This window comes from Mytilus californianus, unplaced genomic scaffold, assembly GCF_021869535.1.
Source record: "Mytilus californianus isolate M0D057914Y unplaced genomic scaffold, xbMytCali1.0.p SCAF_13, whole genome shotgun sequence".
Lineage (NCBI taxonomy): Eukaryota > Metazoa > Mollusca > Bivalvia > Mytilida > Mytilidae > Mytilus > Mytilus californianus.
This window is the reverse complement of record NW_026262615.1, coordinates 8,146,908-8,174,207: the sequence shown is the minus strand read 5'-3', so window position 1 is coordinate 8,174,207 and position 27,300 is coordinate 8,146,908. Positions and strand designations below refer to the sequence as shown.

Genomic DNA, 27,300 nt, shown 5'->3' with positions numbered 1-27,300 from the left:
TCAATGATACAGGTTTAAGTTGGTTTATACATGAGTAATCAAACATGTCCACGATACAGGTTTTAGTTGGTTTATACACTAGTAATCAAACATGTCCATGATACAGGTATAAGTTGGTTTATATACGAGTAATTAAACATGTCCAAGATAAAGATGAGATGTGGTTTATACACAAGTAATTAAACATGTCAATGAAACAGGTTTAAGGTGTATCTTTGTTTAATTTGTCAAAATTGGATAAACTCTTATTGATTTCGCTTTGTATCTGAATTAATACTAAATAAATCATTAGGTTCATTGTTGCTTAGTAGTTGAAATACATGAACTAATAAATTTTAATATCTTCACAATTTCTTAGCATTGTTAATTTGTCCTTATATAAATCACAAATATTGTAATGTATCATAGTTACATTAAAGTATAGACTACTTGTCTCATAAGATACGACAAAGAACACTATATAGGAACATAGTAACTTGTGATGTAATATACTATACAAGTGTATGCTCCTTATACTGTAAATTATAATATTTTACAAAAAAGTTAATATGCTGACTTTACTGATTGGCTGGTGCCCTTTGTTAATTACTCTCATGGTTAAAAACCTTGGCACACAGTAAGATCTTAATGACCTTGGCATACAGTAGAATAAAAGCATCTTAATTACCTTAGAATACAGTAGAATCAACGCATCTTAATGACCTTAGCATACAGTAGAATCAAAACATCTTAATGACCTTAGCATACAGTAGGATCAAAGCATCTTAATGACCTTGGCATACAGTAGAATCAAAATGTCTTGATGACCTTTGCATACAGTAGAATCAAAGCATCTTAATGACCTTAGCATACAGTAGAATCAATGCATCTCAATAACCTTGGCATACAGTAGAATCAAAGCATCTTAATGACCTCTGCATACAGTAGACAAAAAGCATCTAAATGACCTTGGCATACAGTAGAATCAAAGCATCTTAATGACCTTAGCATACAGTAGGATCAAAGCATTTTAATTACCTTAGCATATGTAGTATTAAAGCATTTTAATGACCTTGGCATACAGTAGAATCAAAGCATCTTAATTACCTTAGCATATGTAGTATTAAAGCATTTTAATGACCTTGGCATACAGTAGAGAAAAAAGCATCTTAATGACCTTTGCACACAGTGGAATCAAAAAATCTTAATGACTTTGGCATGCAGTAGAATCATAGCATCTCAATGACCTTGGCACACAGTAGGATCAAAGCATCTTTTGACATTACCTTGACTAACAGTAGAATTAAAACATCATAATTATAGCTTATATTCAGTGTTGAAAACACAAAAAGTAAGGAAACGAATTTTTTTCTGTGGATACAATATCTTTTTAACATAAAATATATGTATTACAATGGTTGAAAAAGATATAGTTCCTTGTGCTGCTTACTTAATTTCCATTAAAAAGTCCAAAATCAATGCAATAAAAAAACTAATCAAAGAATTCAAAAATGATAAATATTCAACTTATAACCAAACAACACTGATTCTTAACTCAAGCGTTATGCTAATTAGTAAATTAATGTTTTGTCCTGTCACTTTTTGAATACTTTTCTATATTTAAGCTGTTTGCTTATTTATTTTATTAATATTACTCTAAATTCTAAAGAATAGATAAATACAATTGTTGTATCTTTGTCATTAAATGCACAATATCAATTTACAACAAGTTTGTGATATAGAATATGACAATTTCAATGTTCAACATGTTCAAGGGAGATAACTTGTATACATGACAGGATCAGTCTATATTGTGTAACAGAATCTCATCCATCATCAATAATTAATAGTCTTTTAACATATTCTTACCTAAATTTTCCTCTGGACTCTCTGGCATCTTGATGCCCTTGACATCTTCCACTTCATTGTCGATGGACTTTGCTATGGAGGAAATTTTGTTGGTCTCTGAAATAAACATATTTATATGTTTAAGGGAAACACAATTAATATGTATACTCAAGGATGATATTCTATATTTGCTTTCAAGGAATAAACAATATATCTATATTCAGGGGAAATAATCTATACTATTCTTAATAAGATGAGTGGGGGTTATTCTACAAAATGATTTGGGAATTTTTTCACCAGCTTTGAAACAATAATAGGACTAAAATCAAGAATCAATGTTTATAAATTTTAATTCAATAAATAATTCTCCGCAGAGATAATTTAGTGAATAATATTCAAAGGAGATAATTTACACAAAATATTCAAGGGAGATAATTTACACAAAGTATTCAAGGGAGACAATTTAGTAAAGGTGTAAGACCACTAAATCATAAATCATCCAGTTTAATGTTAAAAAAGGGTCAAAATTAAAGAACCTTTGTGAGCGCGCTCACATACCCCACGTCCCCACATTGTCATTGGAGAAATAAAATAAGTGTAAGGAAAAAAAATTGTATCAGAAAAAAAAATTGAATCATAATTTCCTGTCAATATGCACATCTACATAGTATCTGGGATGTCCTTATAATCTACACAGTTTCATGAAATTCTGTTGTGTGGTTTGAGAGGAGTTGCGATGACAAAAGGTTGCAGTAATATATTGGGCAAATAAGTTCAAAGGGGCGTAACTCCTGGAAAAAAAATTGAATCGTAATTTCCTGTCGATATGCACATCTACGTAGTATGTCCTTATTATCTGAAAAGGTTTCATGTAGTTCTGTTGTGTGGTTTGAGAGGAGTTGGGATGACAAAAGGTTGCAGCAGTATATTGGGCAAATAAGTTCTAAGGGGTGTAACTCCTGGAAAAAAAATTGAATCGTAATTTCCTGTCGATATGCACATCTACATAGTATGTCCTTATTATCTGAAAAGGTTTCATGAAATTCTGTTGTGTGGTTTGAGAGGAGTTGCTATGACAAAAGGTTGCAGCAGTATATTGGGCAAATAAGTTCAAAGGGGCGTAACTCCTGGAAAAAAAATTGAATCATAATTTCCTGTCGATATGCACATCTAAATAGTATGTCCTTATTATCTGAAAAGGTTTCATGAAATTCTGTTGTGTGGTTTGAGAGGAGTTGCGATGACAAAAGATTGCAGTAGTATATTGGGCAAATAAGTTCAAAGGGGCGTAACTCCTGGAAAAAAATTGAATTGTAATTTCCTGTCGATATGCACATCTACGTAGTATGTCCTTATTATCTGAAAAGGTTTCATGAAATTCTGTTGTGTGGTTTGAGAGGAGTTGCGATGACAAACTGTTGCAGTAGTACATTAAAGTAAATAAGTTCAAAGGGGCGTAACTCCTAGAAAAAGAATTGATTCGTAATTTCCTGTCGATATGCACAACTACATAGTATGTCCTTATTATCTAAAAAGGTTTCGTGAAATTCTGTTGTGTGGTTTGAGAGGAGTTGCGATGACAAGAAACAGGACTGACGGACTGACGGACGGACAGACGGACAGACGGACAGACAGATGGACGGACAGACGGACGGACGGGTCAAAAGCATTATACCCTCCGCAACTCGTTGCATGGGGTATAATAAGATATTCCCATGAATTTGACAGTTGCAGGAAATTAACAATGCAATTCATTGTAGAAATTTTTTTTTGTAGTCATAAATATATATATTGCCGGGTTTCAATTCACCATCCTTTTTAATTCGGTGTTCCTATAAAATATTTTGGAAACTTGAGGTGACCTCGGGTTACTAAAGCTTGTAAACAGGAAAAAAGGGGGTAAACAGGTACAGAGTGCTATGCAGTATCATAAATTACGTCTAACATGATTCAATAATTGTTAATTAAGTCTTGAATACCCATACTTTAATTTTGTTCCTCATCATCATTTTCTGTCCGGGACATGGTCCTAATTCTAAATCTCATTCTAGCCAATAGAACCGTAGCCACACCCACATAAAAAGACAACCCTACCAGACATGGGGTCAATTACATGCCAAAGTAATTAATTACATTCCAATTACATTGATTTTTAAATGTAATTAATAACATCACAATTACATTGATTTTCAAATGTAATTAATTACATTACAATTACATTGCCAATGTAATTAATTACATTTCAATTACTTTTATCCAAAGACACGTAAGAGCTATATCATTTAGAATAAAATCATGAATATAACAACAGGCTAGAATAGAATGAACTTATATATACATATATACCGGTACGTTCACTCTTTAACAATGAAAACATTTGAACAAGATTTGTTTAGAAAAAAAGTTTTCAAATTTCTAACATCATTGTTACATAAAATCACCATTTTTATAGGAAAACAATTTATAAATATTTATATATATATATAAAGATCCAGATTAATATATTTTGTATTATTAAGAATTTTTTTCTTAAAATTTTAACTTTCCACTAAAAATGTGATTTTATATTTTAAAGGTTTTCTGATGTACCTCATGTGAAATTTTAAGTAACTTTAAAGCTTCCATTTATTACATAAGAGTAATAATGGTAGCATTTTCAAGACTTGTTTTATAACAAGTCAAGATTGTGAAGTATATTGGACTCCATTCTTGTATGTTTTGACTATTGTATTTAAAATTTTGTAGAAAGTGTTTAAATAATATCCATCTGTACAGATTTTAACGTATACATATGACGGTTTAAAAAAGCATTGCCTTTGGCATGTTAATCAAGGGACAAATTTGTAATTATAATTAATTGAGTGAAAGGAATAACCTGAGGCTAAGATCATTGTTAATTGTTAGAACAACAAATTTACAAATTGTATTGAATAAATTGGTATTGTTTTCTTAATTTTTAGATTTTTTATGTAAACATGCGAACAATAAATGAATTAAATACAAATAAAGATTAATATACATGATAAAATATCTTGAGGAATGTTACATTTTTTTTCATAATGATAAATGTTTTAAAAGTATTAAGAAAAATAAAAGTACCCAGTGCATACTAAATGAAGGAAAAAAAAGTTGCATCAGATTAGCCAAAAATGTTTAAAGTTTCCATGCAATTATTGAAATGTAATTCAAAGTAATTGAAAAGTAATTCATAATTACATGGCAAAAAGGCAATGTAATTCATTACTTTCAATTACATGTAATTGAAAATATGCTCAATTACACATTACATTGAATTACTTTCAGAATTGTAATTAATTACAGGTAATTACAATTACATTTTTAATTACCTCAGGTCTGAACCCTACAGAACCAATATTCGTTAAGTTATAATTTCAAGATGGCGTAAATATCAAGCAAAACTAATAGCTTCAAACTTGATTGGAAGCAAATATTAATTAAGCATTAATTTATCCTTGAAGACATGTTCTCCATTCTATATCTCATTCTATCCAATGAAATCTTTCCCATATCTTAAGGCAATCGATGGGAACCAATATTTGTTACTAAGCTTTGCGGATCCAGGGGGGGCCCTGGGGAGCCCGGGCCTCTGCTTTTGTGGGAAAAATTTGTTTGATTATATAGGGAATCACTGAAGCATGACTGGCATGGGCCCCTCCTTAGGTCAGTCAGCGGACCCCTCCTTATGAAAAGTTCTGGATCCGCCACTGCCAAGACAGACGTGAATATCAAATGAAACTATAATAGAAGCATAACACAAGAAAGATAATTTACAGAAGTTTTCAAAGGAGATATACAAGTGTTTGGAGGAGATGGTGTTCACTAATGTTCTAAAAGAAATAGCTTTTCACTCTCTTACAGGACTTATACAATGTGATTTTAATATACATCTTTAATTTTCACATGACTCAGAAACAAATCAGAAAAAGATTAAATTTTTTACTTGTTTTCACTATCGACATTTAATTGGTATCAGTGGCGGATCCAGAACTTTTCATAAGGGGGGGCCCGCTGACTGACCTAAGGGGGGCCCTCTCCAGTCATGCTTCAATGATTCCCTATATAATCAACCAAATTTTTCCCACAAAAGGGGGGCCCAGGCCCCCCCTCCTGGATCCGCCTATGGGTATTGTTCATGTCAAAAATAAATGTTTCATCAAAGGGAGATTACTATGTCCTTCAGTTCCTTTCAAGACAAATCAATTACTGTTATGGTTTATATTTAACTGAATATTTTCAAAAGTCAACATGATTGCTTAGTTTCTTCTGTTACCTATTTTACCATCGGACTCGAACTTTTTTTAAACTGTGAGTATTCAGCTGTGTTTGTTTATTCCACATTGGCTACAGATATAAGGGAAGGGTTGAGATCTCACAAAAAATGTTTAACCTCGCCAAATCATTACGCTGTCCCAAGTCAAGAACATCTAGCCTTTGTTAGTCTTCTGTGTTTTTTTTTTTTTTATTTTGGTTCATTTATAAGTTTGGGAATTAAGTGAGGTGTTCATTTCACTAAATTAGTATATGTTATTGTTTAAGGGCCAACTGGAGGTACATCGAGTGCTTGAATTTCTAGTTGCGTTGAAGACCCATTGGGCTGTTTTCTGCTCATTGACGTATTCCCCATTTCCATTCACTATTCTATAAGCAGTTCATGGAAAACTTCAACTAATTATTTCCCTTAATAAAGGCTGTACATAATCAGTTCATGTCATAAATAAAACATTGTCCATATCTTGTCTAGAATTTCAATATCAAACTTTAATCAACTTGAATATCTCCATATAAATTATGATCTACAGTTAAGTATCTCTATTTATATCGTGATCACAAGTTTTCTTTAGAAAATTAAAGATTAAATTTGAGATTTAAATAAATTATCCAAGATTTAATTACAGCTCTCCATTACTGAATGACTAATCATAATTAATGATAGTAAATCAATGAGGTTAAAGGTCAAGTGTCTCACCTTAAAACAGGGTTAGAGGTGAATTCTATACATTTTTAAATATGATTTTTACTAATTCTATAATGATAACAGTCACATAAATAAACAGCACACAATCATGACAATATTCTTTCGTTGATCTTTTGAACATATATACTTACAATAGAATCACAATTCTTCTCTCTCTCTATTTTACACTTTCACTACTGACATATGTCCTTCTCTATATCTTCTAAAATAAAATATTAAAAGTATTTCAATAAGTAGTTAGTTTTAATTGTTTAATAGCTTCTAACAAATCATAACACAACTTTGCCTTATAAGGATGAGGGAGACTGCGTTTGTCTCAAATCAGGGGTCAAATGATCTTTATGTACCGTTTATGACATATTTATAACTATTAGGACTGCAAAGGTTGGTAAAGTCTACAGCTCAGTACGGTTTCCAGGATACTCCGAGTTGGGGGTCAGATTAATCATTGTAATTTCTTGACCCCCCAAATCAAGGAAGTATAAGGACCCTGACCTGTAGACTAATCAAGGAAGTATAAAGACACTAACCTGTAGACTAGTCAAACTTTACAGTAAATGTTAAACAGGAAGTTAATGGGCAACACATAATATTTTCCATGTCAAAACAAAGCTTAATACCAAATTTGGGCAACAAATAATATATTCCATGCCAAAACAAAGCTTAATACCAAACTTGGGCAACACATAATATATTCCATGCCATAACAACGCTTAATACCAAATTTGGGCAACACATAACATATTTCATGTCAAAACAAAGTAATATGTGTCCATTGTGAGGACACCATGCCCCACTCATACTATCTCATTTCAATGTTCAGTAAACCATGAAATCTGGGTCAAAGACATGATTTGACGCATATTTCAAAAAGTTCACATATCATAATCAACTTGCATACTAAAATTGAAGTTCATATTTACTCAAGTTCATGGTTTAGGTGTAAATTACCTTAACCAAAAATGTATATGTATGTAGTCTCAAATGTACATGTGTATATTCAGTCTCAAATATACATGTGTATATTCAGTCTCAAATGTACATGTATATATGCAGTCTCAAATGTATATGTATGTAGTCAGTCTCAAATATACATCAGTATATAGTCAGTCGCAAATGTACATGTATGTAGTCAGTCTCAAATGTACATTTGTATATTCAGTCTCAAATGTACATGTATGTAGTCAGTCTCAAATGTACCTGTACTTAGTGTCTTTTTGTTGTTGGGATGTACAATTATCCGGCCACGTCCACTCAGTGTTTTTTTAGATATATTTCTATTTGTATCCATCTGATGAGTTAAGCCTTTTTCAACTGATTTTTATAGTGTGTTCTTATGTTGTACTGTTACACCACTATCCCACGTTAGGGGAGGGTTGGGCGCCCGCTAACATGTTTAACCCCGCCACATTCTATATGTGCCTGTCCTAAGTCAGGAGCCTGTAATGGAGTGGTTGTTGTTTGTTGATGTTGATCATATATTGTGATGTTTGTTTATTGTTTTGTACAGTTCTTGTATTGTTCTGTTGCACCACTGTCCCAGGATTAAGGGGAGGGTTCTGTATGTGCCTGTCCCAAGTCAGGAGCCTGTAATTCAGTGGTTGTCATTTGTTGCTGTGTTACATATTTATTTTTCGTTCATTATTTTGTACATAAATTAGGCCGTTAGTTTTCGGGGCCTTTTATAGCTGACTATGTGGTATGGGCTTTGCTCATTGTTGAAGGCCGTACGGTGACCTATAGTTGTTAATTTCTGTGTCATTTGGTCTCTTGTGAACAGTTGTCTCATTGGCAATCATACCACATCTTCTTTTTTATATGTATTATATTCAGTCTCAAATGTACATCAGTATATTATTAAGTCAGTCGCAAATGTACATGTATATATTCAGTCTCAAATTTACATGTATGTAGTCAGTCTCAAATGTACATGTATATATTCAGTCTCAAATGTACATGTATGTGGTCAGTCTGAAATGTACATGTTTATATTCAGTCTCAAATGTACATGCATTATATTCAGTCTCAAATGTACATGTACATGTAGTCAGTCTGAAATGTACATGTATATGTAATTCAGTTTAGTAAATGTAGTTGTATATTATATTGACCTAATCCTAACAACATCTTGTCTTAATCAACCATTCCATCTAGGTTTTATTATACAATTAGGAATGTTTATAGCAGTTTCACTCCATATAACTCACCATATTTTTGTGTGAAGTTCATACAAATACTGCAATAAAATGCACTTTAAATTCAAATGGTAATAAATGATCATGTTTTACGCACTTCAAAGCTTTTAAAGGTATAACATATAAAAATCTTACCATTCAAAATTTGAGATTTTAAGTTATTAATCACAGATACTTAAGGATTAATGTAAAATTCTAAATTACAACATTAAAACAGAATTGATCAGTTCATACTTGTCAAAGTACATCTTAAATCTGTTTCCCCAATTTTTTATTTATATTGCAGAGTGATTTTTACCGTCACAATATTGTATATGATTTCAACATGAACCAAACTGAGCATTCTTACAAAATTGTTCATATTTTAAATGTTTTAAAATCTTGAACACATTTTTGCTGATATCAAATAGAGAAGAGAGAACACAGACCTTCTACAGAAAAACTACCAATCCTTGTTCAATAACTTAAAAGTTCTAAATGGAACACACCTTGCCATGAGCAAGGTTCAATCTCGGAACCTAAGAGTTAAAAGACTAGCGATCACTGTTGTAGGTCTTCTTAGAACATTTTGCTACCAAGGCCCCTTATGACCCTAAGACATTAATGTGTCCTTCACTACCATCTTATGTGTTTCTTATATATGAAACTTTACACACAAAAAAAAATTATTATGTAGGTCAAGGTGATCTAATTTTTAGTATAAAACTGTGGTAAAGGTTTAAAAAATTGATTCACCATTAGTAATATGCAATCGATCTTAAATTCAGCAAGATACCATACAAATAAACACATAATAAATCTACAAACAGAACATTATAACTTTCTCTTAACATTTGATAGCCAACAAGATACAAATCACAAGTCTATTTTTAGGTTATAATGATCCTCCTTCAAAGTATCTAAAATACAAAAATAAATATTTCCTACTTTCAACATACAATACGATAATAACAAGCGTAAACAGAAACCTTTCAATAAAGTCATTACTCAGATCAACTTACACGCCATGGATCAACCCTCTATTCTAATCACTTTTACCCACTTTGATGTAGGAATATTACACCATGGCAGAATTCATAAATCATAAAATATTGAAAATTTAATTTTTCCTATGGTGACTTCAATAATTATGAAAGTAATATATCAATAATCCTAACTGTTACTAACTATTGTGCTTCATTACATTACATTGTCATTAATTTATGACATAAAATAAATCTCCATGGTCTATACTTTTAATATCAGAAATCTGATAATGGGTGTTTTACTGAATATGTAAAGACATGAAACCAATTGATATATCTTTCAATTTAACTGAAATTTAATTATTCACAATATTATACATGTACATTAAACAAATTAAAAGACTCACTTATCATATGTAATGTTACAAATCTGTATGCTATCTTTTTATCTTAGTCAAAACTTGTTCTTGCTACAGTTAAGTAAGTAGTGAAGGTTATTTACACCATAAAGTACTGCTAAATTGACAATACTTAAGTAAACGGCATTTTTTATTGGTCAACATGTTTCGCCGATTAGAATCAGTGTCTTCAGGACAAAGTATACAAAATGAGAGTCCCTGAAGTACAAAAAAATGGTATCGAGTAAGAGACGTCATAATTGTCTATTGTTGACGTTGCTATAGGATACTTTATGATAAATGCCTTGGTCAAAGTTGGCCAGCTTACTTTAAACCAGGTAACATTGTGATCGACACTTGTCTTGGTCAATTTAGAAGGCATTAAGTTTATTAAAATCTGGTAAATTTGTGACTGGAACTTGTCTTTAGGTCATTTCAGACCAGCTCAACTCAAATCTAGTAACATTGTGAATGATATATGCCTTGGTCAAAGTAGGCAAAGTTAACTAAAATCTGGTAAAATTGTGACTGGCACTTGTCTTGGTCAAATCAGTTCAGGTCAAATCAAATCTGGTAAATTTGTGACAGGCACCTGTCTTGGTCAAATCAGTCCAGGTTGACTAAAATCTGATAAATTTGTGACTGGCACTTGTCTTTGGGTCACATCAGGCCAGGTCAACTCAAATATTGTTATACAGTGACTGATATATGCCTTGGTCGAAGTTGCCCAGCTTACTTTAAATTTGGTAACATTGTGATCGACACTTGTCTTTGTCAAAGAAGGCATTGAGTTAACTAAAATCTGGTAAATTTACGACTGACATTCGTCTTGGTTTAATTCATGGATGTTTCCGTCATGTGATTTACAATACCAATCATTAACTAAATATTCATTTTTCCATATCATGATTAAATTTCAAAGGACTTCTACAAAGCATGGATACATTTTGTTTAAACAGTGCACTGTTCTGCAGATAACTATTGAACAATGTCCATTAAATGGTATCCACCTTCTAAATATGTTTTATCAGATCTAATTAAAACTTGTCAATTGCTTTTCAATGTTTTTAAATGCTTCTTTCCTTTTCATCACAGCCTTTTTAACTGACAATGTCAAAATCGCTCAAGGATCAGACTTCATATGTGCATATTCAATCAACACAGATCAATAACTTGGTAATATTCAATGAATAAGAACATAAAACATTAATTGTATTCTCTACATTAAATGTCTAAACATTTCTAAACGATATGATTTTTTCTTTAATTAAAGTGCAAATTTTTCTAAAGCATACAATTTATTTTAAAATATATTCATTAATAAATTTTATTTCATACATTATTCAAAGGTACATTTGTATTTGAATAGTTGTAGAATAGGGAATGGAAACAGGGAATGTGTCAAACAGACAACAACCCCATCAAAGAGCAGAAAACAGCCCAAGTACATATCATTTAATTATCAAGGATTCTTTTACTTTGAAAAAAGACAAAACAACCCCATCAAAGAGCAGAAAACAGCCCAAGTACATATCATTTAATGACCAAGACTTCTTATTACAGTGGAAAAAGAAAGGATATTGTGAATAAATACATGAAACATTAAATGGGACACCCACAATGCCCCAACTTGCATAGAACCTTATAAAAGAGACGTAATTCAAGAGTGGTAAAAGTGACGTTTAGTGTGTTTAGTGGTAATCAGCATTATAAAATTTGGTTGAGGCAAACTAAAGTTAGAGAAGGAAAATCGGACGCCCTAAAATAGGTTTCCATTCTTTAACTTTAGTTTGCTTCAACTAAATGTTATGAAAATTATACACAATACTTACTATCACAAACTACGTGATGGGTGGCGTCATTTTTACTGTTCCTGAGTTATGTCCCTTTATAAAAAAACATTATCTATGAAAGCAGGGGCATCACCAGTTATTTTTCATGAGACTAATTTTCAGATGCTAAGTCAGCTATTTTATTTGGAATTGCTTTATTCAAATATATGGTGGTCATGCAACATGTAATGATAAGAGAGTGGTCACTTCCTCTGAGGTAAGGGTCATATTGTAACAAAAAGATACACTCTGAGGTAAGGGTCATATTGTAACAAAAAGATACACTCTGAGGTAAGGGTCATATAGTAACAAAAAGATACACTCTGAGGTAAGGGTCATATAGTAACAAAAAGACACTCTGAGGTAAGGGTCTGAGGTAAGGGTCATATTGTAACAAAAAGATACACTCTGAGGTAAGAGTCATATTGTAACAAAAAGATACACTCTGAGGTAAGAGTCATATTGTAACAAAAAGATACACTCTGAGGTAAGGGTCATATTGTAACAAAAAGATACACTCTGAGGTAAGGGTCATATAGTAACAAAAAGATAAACTCTGAGGTAAGGGTCATATTGTAACAAAAAGATACACTCTGAGGTAAGGGTCATATTGTAACAAAAAGATAGGGATGGACAGATGGACTGACTGATAGACTGATGGAGGGCCAGATAGACCGATGGACAGTTGGACTCATTGACAGACAGATGGACTAATGGACTGATTGACAGACTGATAGAGGGCCAGACAGATGGCTGGACAGATGGACTGACTGACAGACTGATGGACAGATGGACTGACTGATAGACTGATGGACAGATTGACTGACTGACAGACAGATGGACTGACTGACAGACTGATGGAGGGCCATATTGACAGACGGACAGACTGATAGAGTTATGGAGGACCAGAGAGACAGATGAACAGACTGATGGAGGGCTAGACAGACGGATGAACAGATGGACTGACTGGCAGACAGATAGAGGGCCAGACAGATGGATGAACAGATTGATAGACTAATGGAAACCCAGATAGAGGGATGAACAGATTGATGTAGGGCCAGTCATACGGATGGACCAACTGACTGACATAATGATGGACAGACGGACACACTGACAGACAGACAGACAGTTGGACAAACAAGTCAAAAAACTATATTCTATCTGACTGACAGACTGATGGAGAGACAGATGGACAGACTGACAGACTAATGGAGGCCCAGACAGATGGATGGACAGAAGGATGGACAGACTGATGGAGGGCCAGATGGCCAGACCTACTGACTGACAGACAGACAGATTGACTGACAGACTACTTTGTTGTCAAGGGCATAATAACTAAATCAGAATAATCTTACAGTGTTTCATATTCTTAAATGTCTTTCTTCACACTATATCATTAAAAGGGATTGATTGATAAAATAAACATATATTGACTTTGGGATATGGTCATTTAACAGGATGAAAAAAAAGAAAATAAACATTTATTGACTTGGGGATTAGGAGTTGGAAGGATAACGAAAATAAACATAATAATCAGACCAAGTTTTGTGTAGATTGTTTATACACAGACAAATATGAAATTAATTGATAATACCTTGATAAAAAGGTGGACCAATCTATGGTTTACAACCTACAAGAACTGTCATTGTGGAAATTCCAGGAGGGGGGAGGGAGGGGGTATCTATATTTGGACCAATCTATGGTTTACAATCTAAGATGTCTTACAACAACTGTCATTGGAAGCTTCTCATTGTAGAAATTCAAGGAGGGGGGAGGGAGGGGGTATCTATATTTGGACCAATCTATGGTTTACAATCTAAGATGTCGTACAACAACTGTCATTGGAAGCTTCTCATTGTAGAAATTCCAGGAGGGGGGAGGGAGAGGGTATCTATATTTGGACCAATCTATGGTTCACAACCTACAACAACTGTCATTGGGAGCTTCTCATTGTGGAAATTCCAGGAGGGGGGAGGGAGGGGGTATCTATATTTGGACCAATCTATGGTTTACAACCTAAGATGTCTTACAACAACTGTCATTGGAAGCTTCTCATTGTGGAATTTATCTTTTTGTCTTTTTGGTGGTAATTATATAACAAGAACTGCAACACATGAGCTGTGTCTGATAGAAATCAACCTTATGTAATTGAATATCAATACATCTAACTGTTAACCTGTTTCTAGTTTAAAAATTCTCTACGGATAGTCTAAGTGTTTGAAAATTGTGTTTTTATAAGAACCTTACAAAACAGAAAAAAAAAAACATCTTATAATTCGTATTTGAATGTTCCAAAATCAATTAGTCTTATACATGTACATGTATACGTGCACTTGCACAAGGTCGATTTCTATCCGATGCAGCTCACATATTGTAGTGGTGACCCTATAAACGATAATAATACTGACTATACTACTACACATGGTATTAAAAGCATGTTAATGGGAATAGGTTTGATTTGGTTTAGGAATTGTACATACCTTTAATCTATGTATTCTCTTTGTGTATAATAATCCTGTCAAAATCCAATATTCTTTGTAATATAATCCTACACTTAAAAATCTGTTGTCACTACTCTGAAATAAGAAAAGATTAAATATAAAATCAAAATTTGTAACTTGAAAATAAAAATAAATAAGATTCATAGAAATTAAAACCACAATGAGTTAAGATTTATTGATTAATTGTTGCCTGTTAGACGTCCAACGGCAAATATTTCTAGTATCTTCAGGATTAGGAAGAGAAAATTCATGTACCAAATTAGACTTCTAGCATATTAGTCAAACGATATGTGGTAAATCCACTGCAATTACACACCATCCCAAATGACAAACCAATCCAATGACACACTAACACAATAAAATGTCAATCTTATGACACACCATCCCAATGACACATAAACCCAATGAAACATTAATCCAATTACACACAAATCAAATGACAAACCTATCAAATGACACTCAAACCCAATGAAACATCAACACAATGACACATTAACCCATTGACACAGCAACTTATTGACACACCATACCAGTGACACACCAACCCATTGACACACCAACCCAATGACACACCAATCGAATGACACCAACCAAATTACACTCAAACCAATGACACACCAACCCAATGATATAACAAACAATGACACATCAAACCATTAACATGCTAAACCAATGACAGACTCATACCCAATGACACATCAACCCAAAGAAACAAAAAGCAACATACATCTAGTAGTGAATATACATTAAATAATGGTCACTTTAAGATGCTTATAATACACAATAATACAGTTTAAAAATACAAAATTTATTGTTGATGTCTAAATTTTATATTTGAAAAACATGTTATATGAACCATTCTTCATTTTCTAGTATATTTTGGCAAAACCAATGTTCAATTCACCTTGTTTTAAAAAAAAAATTATAAAAAGTTGAACTGTGAACTTAATAACTGCTCACTTCTGATTAACCTCAAATAACTGTTCGGTAAATAGGAAGTTGATAAACGATGGATGTAGAATCTCATCATAAGTTGCATGAAGAGTGATCAAAATACATCACATAATAAAGCATGCTCACATGGAGCTTTCTACCAAATATCAGGAAGCTCTGATATGTAGTTCAGACATAATAAAGCATGCTCACATGGAGCTTTCTACCAAATATCAGGAAGCTCTGATATGTAGTTTAGACATAATAAAGCATGCTCACATGGAGCTTTCTACCAAATATCAGGAAGTTCTGATATGCAGTTCAGGCATAATAAAGCATGCTCACATGGAACTTTCTACTTAATATCAGGAAGCTCTGATATGTAGTTCAGGCATAATAAAGCATGCTCACATGGGGCTTTCTACCAAATATCAGGAAGCTCTGATATGCAATTCAGACATAATAAAGCATGCTCACATGGAGCTTTCTACCAAATATTAGGAAGTTCTAATATGTAGTTCAGACATAATAAAGCATGCTCACATGGAGCTTTCTACCAAATATCAGGAAGCTCTGGTATGTGGTTCAGACATAATAAAGCATGCTCACATGGAGCTTTCTACCAAAAAGCAGGATATGTAGTTCAGACAAAGATAAAGGGACAGAGCTGGAGGTTAACCAGTATACACTCCCTCTTCCTTTGATGCTAGAGTATAATAGAAATCTAATTCATTAATAGAAATAAATTAAATATACTTCTCTCTAAATAGCTGATGTTTTGTCTACATAAAATAAGCAATGGATAATATCATCCACCAAATTACAATGTAATATATTAGTAATCTAGTAAATCACAATGTAATCTATTTGTAATCCAGTAATTCACAATGTTGTCTATAAGTATTCCAGTAATTCACAATGTAGTATATTAGTAATTCAGTAATTCACAATGTAATATATTAGTAATCCAGTATTTCACAATGTAATATTTGAGAAAATGAGCTAGATTACAGATATGTTAACAAATCTTCCATTATTATGATACATATGTATAAATGTAAAACCCTACATAAATCTGAACTCCCACAATTCCATAAAAAGAACACTGATCTATTGCAAAATCTTTCAACCTAAACTTTAAAAACTTGTATGCTATAATTTGAAAATGTAAGAAAATAATGTAAATTTGCGTCCTAAATTCCGATGTTCACACAATGATAAATCATCGGGAGCTTTTTCAGTTCAGGAAAAGTCAAACTAAATCCAATGTTTAAACACTTACATATCTATCCAAATATCTCACAATACAGAAATATGGAAAACATATTCATGAGGATTGTTCAATTTAGAAATCTTAAATCCGACTCCTCTAATTTTAACATACAATACTGAAATATTCAGTTTTGACTCGTTCAATTGAGAAAATCTGACTCTTTGCATTCAAACAGAATACAAGTTATCATTACAATTCAATTAAGATCACCTAGACTTCTACGCTTTAAAGAGCCATTGACAATGAGATATATAATACAGATATGACGATGACAAAACTCTGTGCTAAATGTTAATACATGTTACAATACCTCCTGTTCAATAGGACATCATTTACATACATTTAACTGGACAATAGGACCCACCAATAAATATATTTAAATGGTAAACATAACTTCACCTTAGGTACAAATGATCTGAAGATGATGGGTATTTACACAGTAAACAAAACTTCACCTTAGGTAGAAACGATCAGATGATGATGAATATTTACTGATTCTTTATCAGTGTCAAGATTAACACCTTCTAACAAATCAGCCTGTATTGTATATTCAATGCAGAACTTTAAATCATAGAATGGTCAGCAGATCAAAGCTCGGAATATAATACAAAGATTTTTTAATCAACAATTGGTGGCAATATATTTTAATGGAATCTAATTTGTCTTTAAATAACCTCTGAGCAGATAATTACAAACTTTCATTATTGATGTTTTATTGGTGATTTAAATTCCTACTTTTATTATTATATCAACATGATCAAGTAACTAACAAGGATTTTGTATAACAGACTCAAAATGCTCAATTCAATTTTAAAACAAATCATGGGACAAAATATTTCATGAATAAAATAAATTACTGATTGAAGTTAAAAAATCATTTAATTCAAACAGGATTTTATTCTCTTCATAGCAAAAGATAAACTGAAACTTGTAAAGAGAAATAATTAAGACCTGTCTTTATAGCAGTGGCGTCCATCATTAATGACATTAAACTTGTGAGTCTGAGGCATCACATTCACACCATTATGTCAGAGGATGTGGCATGATACACACCATTATGTCAAAGGATGTGGCATCATTTTCACCATTATGTGAAAGGATGTGGCATGATACACAATTAAGTCAAAGGATGTGGCATCATTTTCACCATTATGTCAAAGGTCGTGGCATCATTCACACCATTATGCCAAAGGTTGTGGCATCAGTCATACCCTCGTCAAAGGAAGTGGCCTCTTTCACAGCATGTCAGACTGTGGCATCATTCACACCATTATGTCAAAGGTTGTGACAGACATCAGTCACACTTTCATGTCAAAGGAAGTGGCATCTTTCACAGCATGTGGCATCATTCACACCATTATATCTAAGGAAGTGGCATCATTTGCACCATTGTCAAAGAATGTGGCATCATTCACACCATTCTGTCAAAGACTGATGCATCATTCACACCCTAATGTCAAAGGATGTGGCATTATTCACACAATAATGTCAAAGGTTGTGGCATCATTCACACCATTATGTCAAAGGATGTGGCATCATTCACACCCTAATGTCAAAGTATGTGGCATCATTCACACCTTTATGTCAAAGGGAGTGGCATCATTATAACCATTATGTCAAAGGATTTGGCATAACCTTTATCCTAACCTTAACCCTTTCTTTCAGTTACTGTCACATGATTAATAAGATGAACTGTGAACTATTGCATACCCAGTATAAGTAATCAGAAAACTGGAAGCTGGAAGCTGATGAGCAATAGATATGTGAAAACAGTACAGCATGGTTAATACTTCCTAATACAGTACAGCCTGGTCAATACTTCCTAATACAGTACAGTATGGTCAATACTTCCTAATACAGTACAGCATGGTCAATACTTCCTAATACAGTACAGCATGGTCAATACTTCCTAATACAGTACAGCATGGTCAATACTTCCTAATACAATACAGCATGGTCAATACTTCCTAACAATAATTTGATGAAAATTTTCTGCATGGCCATTATGTTTTATTTTATATATATATTAGTTTTCATTCAACTGAAGATCATGAGTATTGAACATGAAATAGCATCCTAAAGCATGCTCACATAAAGCTTCCAATTAAATCTCAGGAAGCTCAGAGTTGTAGTTCACAAGAAAAATGTGTAGCAAATCTCAGACAGACAGTATTGGTGCAAGGAATGACCTAGTCTGTAGCCTAAGATTATTGGTGCAAGGAATGACCTAGTCTGTAGCCTAAGAGAATTGGTGCAAGGAATTACCTAGTCTGTAGCCTAAGAGCTTAAGTATTGGTGCAAGGAATGACCTAGTCTGTAGCCCAGGAGTATTGGTGCAAGGAATGACCTAGTCTGTAGCCTAGGAGTATTGGTGCAAGGAATTACCTAGTCTGTAGCCTAGAAGCTTAAGTATTGGTGCAAGGAATTTACTACGCCGTAGCCTAGGAGTATTGGTGCAAGGAATTTACTAGTCCGTAGCATATCAGTATTGGTGTAATGAATTTACTAGTCAGTAGCCTACAAGTATTGGTGCAAGAAATGACCTAGTCTGCAGCCTACGAGAATTAGTGCAAGGAATTTACTAGTCCGTGGCCTAGGAATATTGGTGCAAGGAATTTACTACTCCTTAGCCTAGGAGTATTAGTGCAAGGAATTTACTAGTCTGTAGCATATTAGTATTGGTGCAAGGAATTTACTAGTCTGTAGCCTAGGAGTATTGGTGCAAGGAATTTACTAGTCTGTAGCCTAGGAGTACTGGTGCAAGGAATTTACTACTCCGTAGTCTACGAGTATTGGTGCAAGGAATGACCTAGTCTATAGCCTAGAAGTATTGGTGCAAGGAATTTACTAGTCTGTAGCCTACAAGTATTGGTGCAAGGAATGACCTTAGTCTGTAGCCTAGGAGTATTGGTGCAAGGAATTAACTACTCCGTAGCCTAGGAGTATTGGTGCAAGGAATGACCTAGTCTATAGCCTAGAAGTATTGGTGCAAGGAATTTACTAGTCTGTAGCCTAGGAGTATTGGTGCAAGGAATTTACTACTCCTAAGCCTAGGAGTATTGGTGCAAGGAATTTACTACTCCGTAGCATATCAGTATTGGTGCAAGGAATTTACTAGTCTGTAGCCTAGGAGTATTGGTGCAAGGAATTTACTAGTCTATAGCCTAGAAGTATTGGTGCAAGGAATTTACTAGTCAGTAGCCTACAAGTATTGGTGCTAGAAATGACCTAGTCTGTAGCCTACGAGAATTAGTGCAAGGAATTTACTAGTCTGTAGCATATCAGTATTGGTGCAAGGAACTTACTAGTCTGTAGCCTAGGAGTACTGGTGCAAGGAATTTACTACTCCGTAGCCTACGAGTATTGGTGCAAGGAATGACCAAGTCTATAGCCTAGAAGTATTGGTGCAAGGAATATACTAGTCTGTAGTCTACAAGTATTGGTGCAAGGAATGACCTTAGTCTGTAGCCTAGGAGTATTGGTGCAAGGAATTTACTACTCCTTAGCCTAGGAGTATTAGTGCAAGGAATTTACTAGTCTGTAGCATATCAGTATTGGTGCAAGGAACTTACTAGTCTGTAGCCTAGGAGTACTGGTGCAAGGAATTTACTACTCCGTAGCCTACGAGTATTGGTGCAAGGAATGACCAAGTCTATAGCCTAGAAGTATTGGTGCAAGGAATATACTAGTCTGTAGTCTACAAGTATTGGTGCAAGGAATGACCTTAGTCTGTAGCCTAGGAGTATTGGTGCAAGGAATTTACTACTCCGTAGCCTAGGAGTATTTGTGCAAGGAATGACCTAGTCTGTAGCCTTCAAGAATTAGTGCAAGGAATTTACCAGTCCGTAGCCTAGGAGTATTGGTGCAAGGAATTTACTAGTCTGTAGCATATCAGTATTGGTGCTAGGAATTTACTAGTCTGTAGCCTAGGAGTATTGGTGCAAGGAATTTACTAGTCTGTAGCCTAAGAGTAATGGTGCAAGGAATTTACTACTCCGTAGCCTAGGAGTATTGGTGCAAGGAATGACCTAGTCTATAGCCTAGAAGTATTGGTGCAAGGAATTTACTAGTCTGTAGCCTAGGAGTATTGGTGCAAGGAATTTACTACTCCTTAGCCTAGGAGTATTGGTGCAAGGAATTTACTAGTCTGTAGCCTAGGAGTATTGGTGCAAGGAATTTACTACTCCTTAGCCTAGGAGTATTGGTGCAAGGAATTTACTAGTCTGTAGCATATCAGTATTGGTGCTAGGAATTTACTAGTCTGTAGCCTAGGAGTATTGGTGCAAGGAATTTACTAGTCTGTAGCCTAAGAGTACTGGTGCAAGGAATTAACTTCTCCGTAGCCTAGGAGTATTGGTGCAAGGAATGACCTAGTCTATAGCCTAGAAGTATTGGTGCAAGGAATTTACTAGTCTGTAGCCTACAAGTATTGGTGCAAGGAATGACCTTAGTCTGTAGCCTAGGAGTATTGGTGCAAGGAATTTACTACTCCGTAGCCTAGGAGTACTGGTGCAAGGAATTTACTAGTCTGTAGCCTAGGAGTATTTGTGCAAGGAATGACCTAGTCTGTAGCCTACGAGAATTAGTGCAAGGAATTTACTAGTCCGTAGCCTAGGAGTATTGGTGCAAGGAATTTACTAGTCTGTAGCCTAAGAGTATTGGTGCAAGGAATTTACTACTCCTTAGCCTAGGAGTATTGGTGCAAGGAATTTACTAGTCTGTAGCCTAGGAGTATTGGTGCAAGGAATTTACTACTCCTTAGCCTAGGAGTATTGGTGCAAGGAATTTACTAGTCTGTAGCATATCAGTATTGGTGCTAGGAATTTACTAGTCTGTAGCCTAGGAGTATTGGTGCAAGGAATTTACTAGTCTGTAGCCTAAGAGTACTGGTGCAAGGAATTAACTTCTCCGTAGCCTAGGAGTATTGGTGCAAGGAATGACCTAGTCTATAGCCTAGAAGTATTGGTGCAAGGAATTTACTAGTCTGTAGCCTACAAGTATTGGTGCAAGGAATGACCTTAGTCTGTAGCCTAGGAGTATTGGTGCAAGGAATTTACTACTCCGTAGCCTAGGAGTACTGGTGCAAGGAATTTACTAGTCTGTAGCCTAGGAGTATTTGTGCAAGGAATGACCTAGTCTGTAGCCTACGAGAATTAGTGCAAGGAATTTACTAGTCCGTAGCCTAGGAGTATTGGTGCAAGGAATTTACTAGTCTGTAGCATATCAGTATTGGTGCAAGGAATTTACTAGTCTGTAGCCTAGGAGTATTGGTGCAAGGAATTTACTAGTCTGTAGCCTCGGAGTACAGGTGCAAGGAATTTACTACTCCGTAGCCTAGGAGCATTGGTGCAAGGAATGACCTAGTCTATAGCCTAGAAGTATTGGAACAAGGAATTTACTAGTTTGTAGCCTAGGAGTATTGGTGCAAGGAATTTACTAGTCTGTAGCCTTGGAGTACTAGTGCAAGGAATTTACTACTCGGTAGCCTAGTATTTGTGCAAGGAATTTACTACTCCGTAGCCTAGGAGTATTGGTGCAAGAAATTTACTAGTCTGTAGCCTAGGAGTATTGGTGCAAGGAATTTACTACTCCGTAGCCTAGGAGTATTGGTGCAAGGAATGAATTCATTTCAAGCAGCAGTCAGATATATTTATCAAGAGGTAAGGACTCATAGTGTATCTGAAAATGAACATAATTTTAAATTTGACTCTATTGATGTTTACAGGCAGTCCATAATAAATGACAGTGCATTTTATAGTCCTATCCTACATTAAAGTTAATACCATAAATACTTCATATAAATTCTTAGTTTCAATGGTAAAACCCCCCGGAAACTTTGGTGCAACTCAATAAACCTTGTATTGTCCCCAAGAATGTGTGGAGAGGTACTTATGTCACTGATTATATAAACTGCTTGTTATATCAATCTGGTGTAAACAGCAATAAAATACATAATACTAAACAGTCCTTAATCATCATATATAACATAGATACCACATCATTTTCTTTGATAATAGACTCAATTATTTATGGTTGTATGTTCAAATGTGATAAACTTTCAAACTTCCTGCAATTTTTCAGCCTGAGAGAATAGTGTTACAGACATGGCAATCACTAACTGTGATTAAAGTACGATGTTTATTTAGTGTAATAGATTGGTTACTCTCCAATACAGGTTAAAGTGAGATATATTAAATATTTAATTTAGGGGCTGTTGGTGTTACCCATAGATTGTCTAATACTCTACAATACAGGTTATAGTGAAATATATTAGGTATTTAATTTAGGGGGCTGTTGGTGTTGGCCATTGATTGCCTAATAATCTTCAATACAGGTTATAGTGAAATATATTAGGTATTTAATTTAGGGGGCTGTTGGTGTTAGCCATTGATTGTCTAATACTCTTCAATACAGGTTATAGTGAAATATATATGGTATTTAATTTAGGGGGCTGTTGGTGTTACCCATAGATTGTCTAATACTCTCCAATACAGGTTATAGTGAAATATATTAGGTATTTAATATAAGGGGCTGTTGGTGTTAGCCATTGATTGTCTAATACTCTTCAATACAGATATATGGTACTTAATTTAGGGGCTGTTGTAATTGAGTTTTGTTCAATACTACAGAATTGTTGAAGTGAATCAAAAGAGAGGTGAAAGATACCATAGAGAGGCAAAAGATACCAAAGAGAGGTAAAAGATACCAAAGAGAAGAGAAAGATACCAAAGAGAGGCCACAGATACCTAAGAGAGGCCAAAGATACCAAAGAGAAGCGAACAATACCAAAGGGAGACGAAAGATACCAAAGAGAGGCGAAAGATACCAAAGAAAAGCGAAAGATGCCAAAGGGAGGCGAAAGATACCAAAGGGAGGCGAAAGATACCAAAGGGAGGCGAAAGATACCAAAGAGTAGCGAAAGATACCAAAGGGAGGTGAAAGATACCAAAGGGAGGTGAAAGAGGCCAAAGATACCAAAGAGTAGCGAAAGATACCAAAGGGAGGTGAAAGATACCAAAGGGAGGCGAAAGATACCAAAGAGATGTGAAAGATACCAAAGAGAAGAGAAAGATACCAAAGGGAGGCAAAGATACCAAAGGGAGGCGAAAGATACCAAAGGGAGGTGAAAGATACCAAAGAGAAGTGAAAGATGCCAAAGGGAGGCGAAGATACCAAAGAGAGGTAAAAGATACCAAAGGGAGGCGAAAGATACCAGAGAGGCCAAAGATACCAAAGAGAGGTGAACAGATACCAAAGGGAGGCAAAAGATACCAAATGGAGGTGAAAGATACCAAAGAGAAGCGAAAGATGCCAAAGGGAGGCGAAGATACCAAAGAGAGGTAAAAGATACCAAAGAGAGGTGAAAAATACCAAAGAGAGGTGAATGATCCGAAAGAGAGGTGAAAGATACCAAAGAGAGGTGAATGATCCCAAAGAGAGGTGAAAGATACCAAAGTCTTTTAAGAGAGGTGAAAAATACCAAAGAGAGGTGAATGGTCCCAAAAAGGAGCGAACAATACCAAAGGGAGACGAAAGATATCATAGAGAGGCGAAATATACCAAAGATAGGTGAATGATCCCAAAAAGAAGCGAACAATACCAAAGGGAGACGAAAGATACCAAAGAGAGGTAAAAGATATAAAAGAAAAGTGAAAGATGCCAAAGGGAGGCGAAGAAACCAAAGAGAGGTGAAAGATACCAAAGAGAGGTGAAAGATACCAAAGAGAGGTGAAAAATACCAAAGAGAGGTGAATGATCCCAAAGAGAGGTGAAAGATACCAAAGAGAGGTGAATGATCCCAAAGAGAGGTGAAAGATACCAAAGAGAGGTGAAATATACCAAAGAGAGGTGAATGATCCCAAAAAGGAGCGAACAATACCAAAGGGAGACGAAAGATACCAAAAAGAGGTGAAAGATACCAAAGAAAAGCAAAAGATGCCAAAGGGAGGCAAAAGATACCAAAGGGGGCGAAAGATACCAGAGGTGAAAAATACCAAAAAGAGGTGAACAGATACCAAATAGAGGGAAAGGGTAATCCCCAACCAAACACAGAGGGAGTGTTAGGACACCGGGAAGTCTGTTATTATGGTGAAGAAGAACCATTGTGCATCTCGGCAGGAACAAACAAACCGAAGAACTCTTCTACCTTTAAAAATATGAAGTTTAATACAAATAGTTAATGCCACAAACAACCACTGCAGCCATGGCCACTAGATAAGCATTTATCGGTTATGACAGCCCAAAAATATGGGGGGAAGCAATTTCATGAGAGAAAAAAACAGTCAAATAGTTAAAATTGAAAAAAGATAGCAACCGTTGAAAATATGTCTGTATAGTACAAATGTTTTACAGTATCCTGTAAAACTGTTTACAATTGCTTTTTTGTTTTTTTGTAATAAAGATTCGAAGGAAAGTTGTTAAGTAAACAATTGTTTACATTTTACAAACATCTCATAATGTACGTATGATAAATTTATATATTTTAGTCATTCTACTCAATTTAATTTTAAGAACTAGACATCAATAAATTCACCTTTACATTTTAATTTCTACAATGTTCTAAATCATTTCTTAAAGAAAAATTTTAATTAATGCAAAATAAATTCAAATTGAGTATTTAATTGCAACCTAATATGCATTCACAAATATTTATTATTACCATAAAAATACCATAATTATTCTCAGTTCTTTTCTGACTGTACCTTCATATTACTTTTATAATATATTTTTGACAAAGAAGAATGGGCTAACCATCAATTTTTTTCTTTCATCAAAAATCATTATATAATACTGCTCCTCAAACTTATTAAAATAAATCTTAGTTTCTCTCAATCTGAATTCTATGGCAAAAACTCCAAAAAATGGTAAAAACAACTTTAAAGGGAAATAACTCCAAAAAAGAGTCAACTAAAGATTTTTGCTGTTCATTTTTGCAATATAATGTTTCAATCTAGCAATTTATTTATAGTTTTCAAAATAAAAGGCAAAAATGCAAAAAATGGTGAAAAATCGTCATTAAAGGGCAATAACTTTAGTAAGGAGTCTACTGACGATTTTTCTCATCCGTCTTATTAGAAAATCTTGACTTGTTGATCATTTTGGCTTTTAAAAGTTTCTTTCTATCTATCATACATAGTTTATAAAATATACGGCCTTTTGGCCAGGTGAGCTATAAAAGATGAAGTGTGTTATATGTCAATGAGAGAGCAACCAAACAACACATACAATACAATCATTCCAGTGTACGATTATACATGGGTGCAATGTATAGATCGCTACATGCTTCCTAGAAAACCAGTGTAGGATTTTACATGTTACAATCTATAGATCTTTACATGCTTCCTAGAAAATAGTTCATTTTATATACCATCTATCTAGTTGTATATGTTATTAAATATTAATGTTGAAAATCTGAGATAAAAACAAATAAACTATAAAAGTCACTGATTTTGCATTGAAATTTTAAAATAAACTGACCATAATGACCAAAAAGATAATCTTACCTGAAAAGGTTAAAACTCTGGAAAATCAAATTGCAGTATTTGACAGGTGACAGTTAATTTGTTCACACATATATATCCTTCTTATAGCACTATTTGTATGTGATGTACAACAGTAAAACAACAAATACTAATCCTTATTTATGAGAGAGAAAATCACGTAATCCACGAACTTAATCCAGGAATAAAATTTAGAGATATCCAAAAACAAAACCTTAAGACACGATAATTCAAATGTATGATAAAATACTAAATAGTCAAATAAATCAATAAATCGCCAAAATGACTCGGTATCTTTGTACTGTTAAGTGACGGGAGATTTTCCAAGTCTTTTCCTAATCCGTATTATCTCAAAGACGTTAGCAACCTGGACCTTGTTTAGTCAAGCATGAAGGTTAGCATCCATACAAAGACAAAGATATTTCTCCATTATACATGGCCAATACACATATTTCACAAACAAAATGTTACCGTTTTATAAAGACAACCATAAACGGCTGAATCATATCTGTGCTTTATCAGGGAATATTGTTTCAAAATCTGGTATTTAAATATATAAATGTTTACCGTGTGATTATAACAGCTAATCTGATTTTGGATTTGTTCGTTTGTTTTCCACTTGAAATGGCTACCTGTATTATCAATAGAATAAATATTATGATATAACAGGTGATTCTCCACACAATATTTATATCTTATATTAAATGCAAAATATAAATAAAATATATTCAGAATAAAATTTAAACAGCAATATTCGGTCCTGTCATGGCTCTAAATCTGTAACCCTGACATCCCATTTCAGAACTTTAAAAGAAAATGAATGAAATTATTCATAAAGGTAAGTTCAATAAACACCGTACTGAAAAGAAAGAAAAGTAGA

The 27,300-nt window shown here is 34.0% G+C and overlaps 1 protein-coding gene across 50 annotated transcripts in view; it reads right to left on the bottom strand.

The window, feature by feature from the left end:
- Positions 1 to 26,941, bottom strand: part of LOC127723104 (uncharacterized) — a 268,798-nt gene extending 241,857 nt beyond the window's left edge. For 33 of the 50 annotated variants that reach the window (XM_052229577.1, XM_052229578.1, XM_052229579.1 and 30 more), the window contains exons 1-4: positions 26,424 to 26,941; positions 14,694 to 14,789; positions 6,955 to 7,025; positions 1,849 to 1,944 (exon numbers count right to left, since the gene is read on the bottom strand). In XM_052229577.1, the coding sequence (XP_052085537.1) occupies positions 1,849 to 1,876 (28 nt within the window). In that variant the 5' untranslated portion in view covers positions 1,877 to 1,944; positions 6,955 to 7,025; positions 14,694 to 14,789; positions 26,424 to 26,941. The remainder of the gene's footprint in view (positions 1 to 1,848; positions 1,945 to 6,954; positions 7,026 to 14,693; positions 14,790 to 26,423) is intronic. The other 17 variants (XM_052229550.1, XM_052229554.1, XM_052229558.1 and 14 more) reach the window with 3 other exon arrangements.
- Between the last annotated feature and the right edge of the window lie 359 nt (positions 26,942 to 27,300).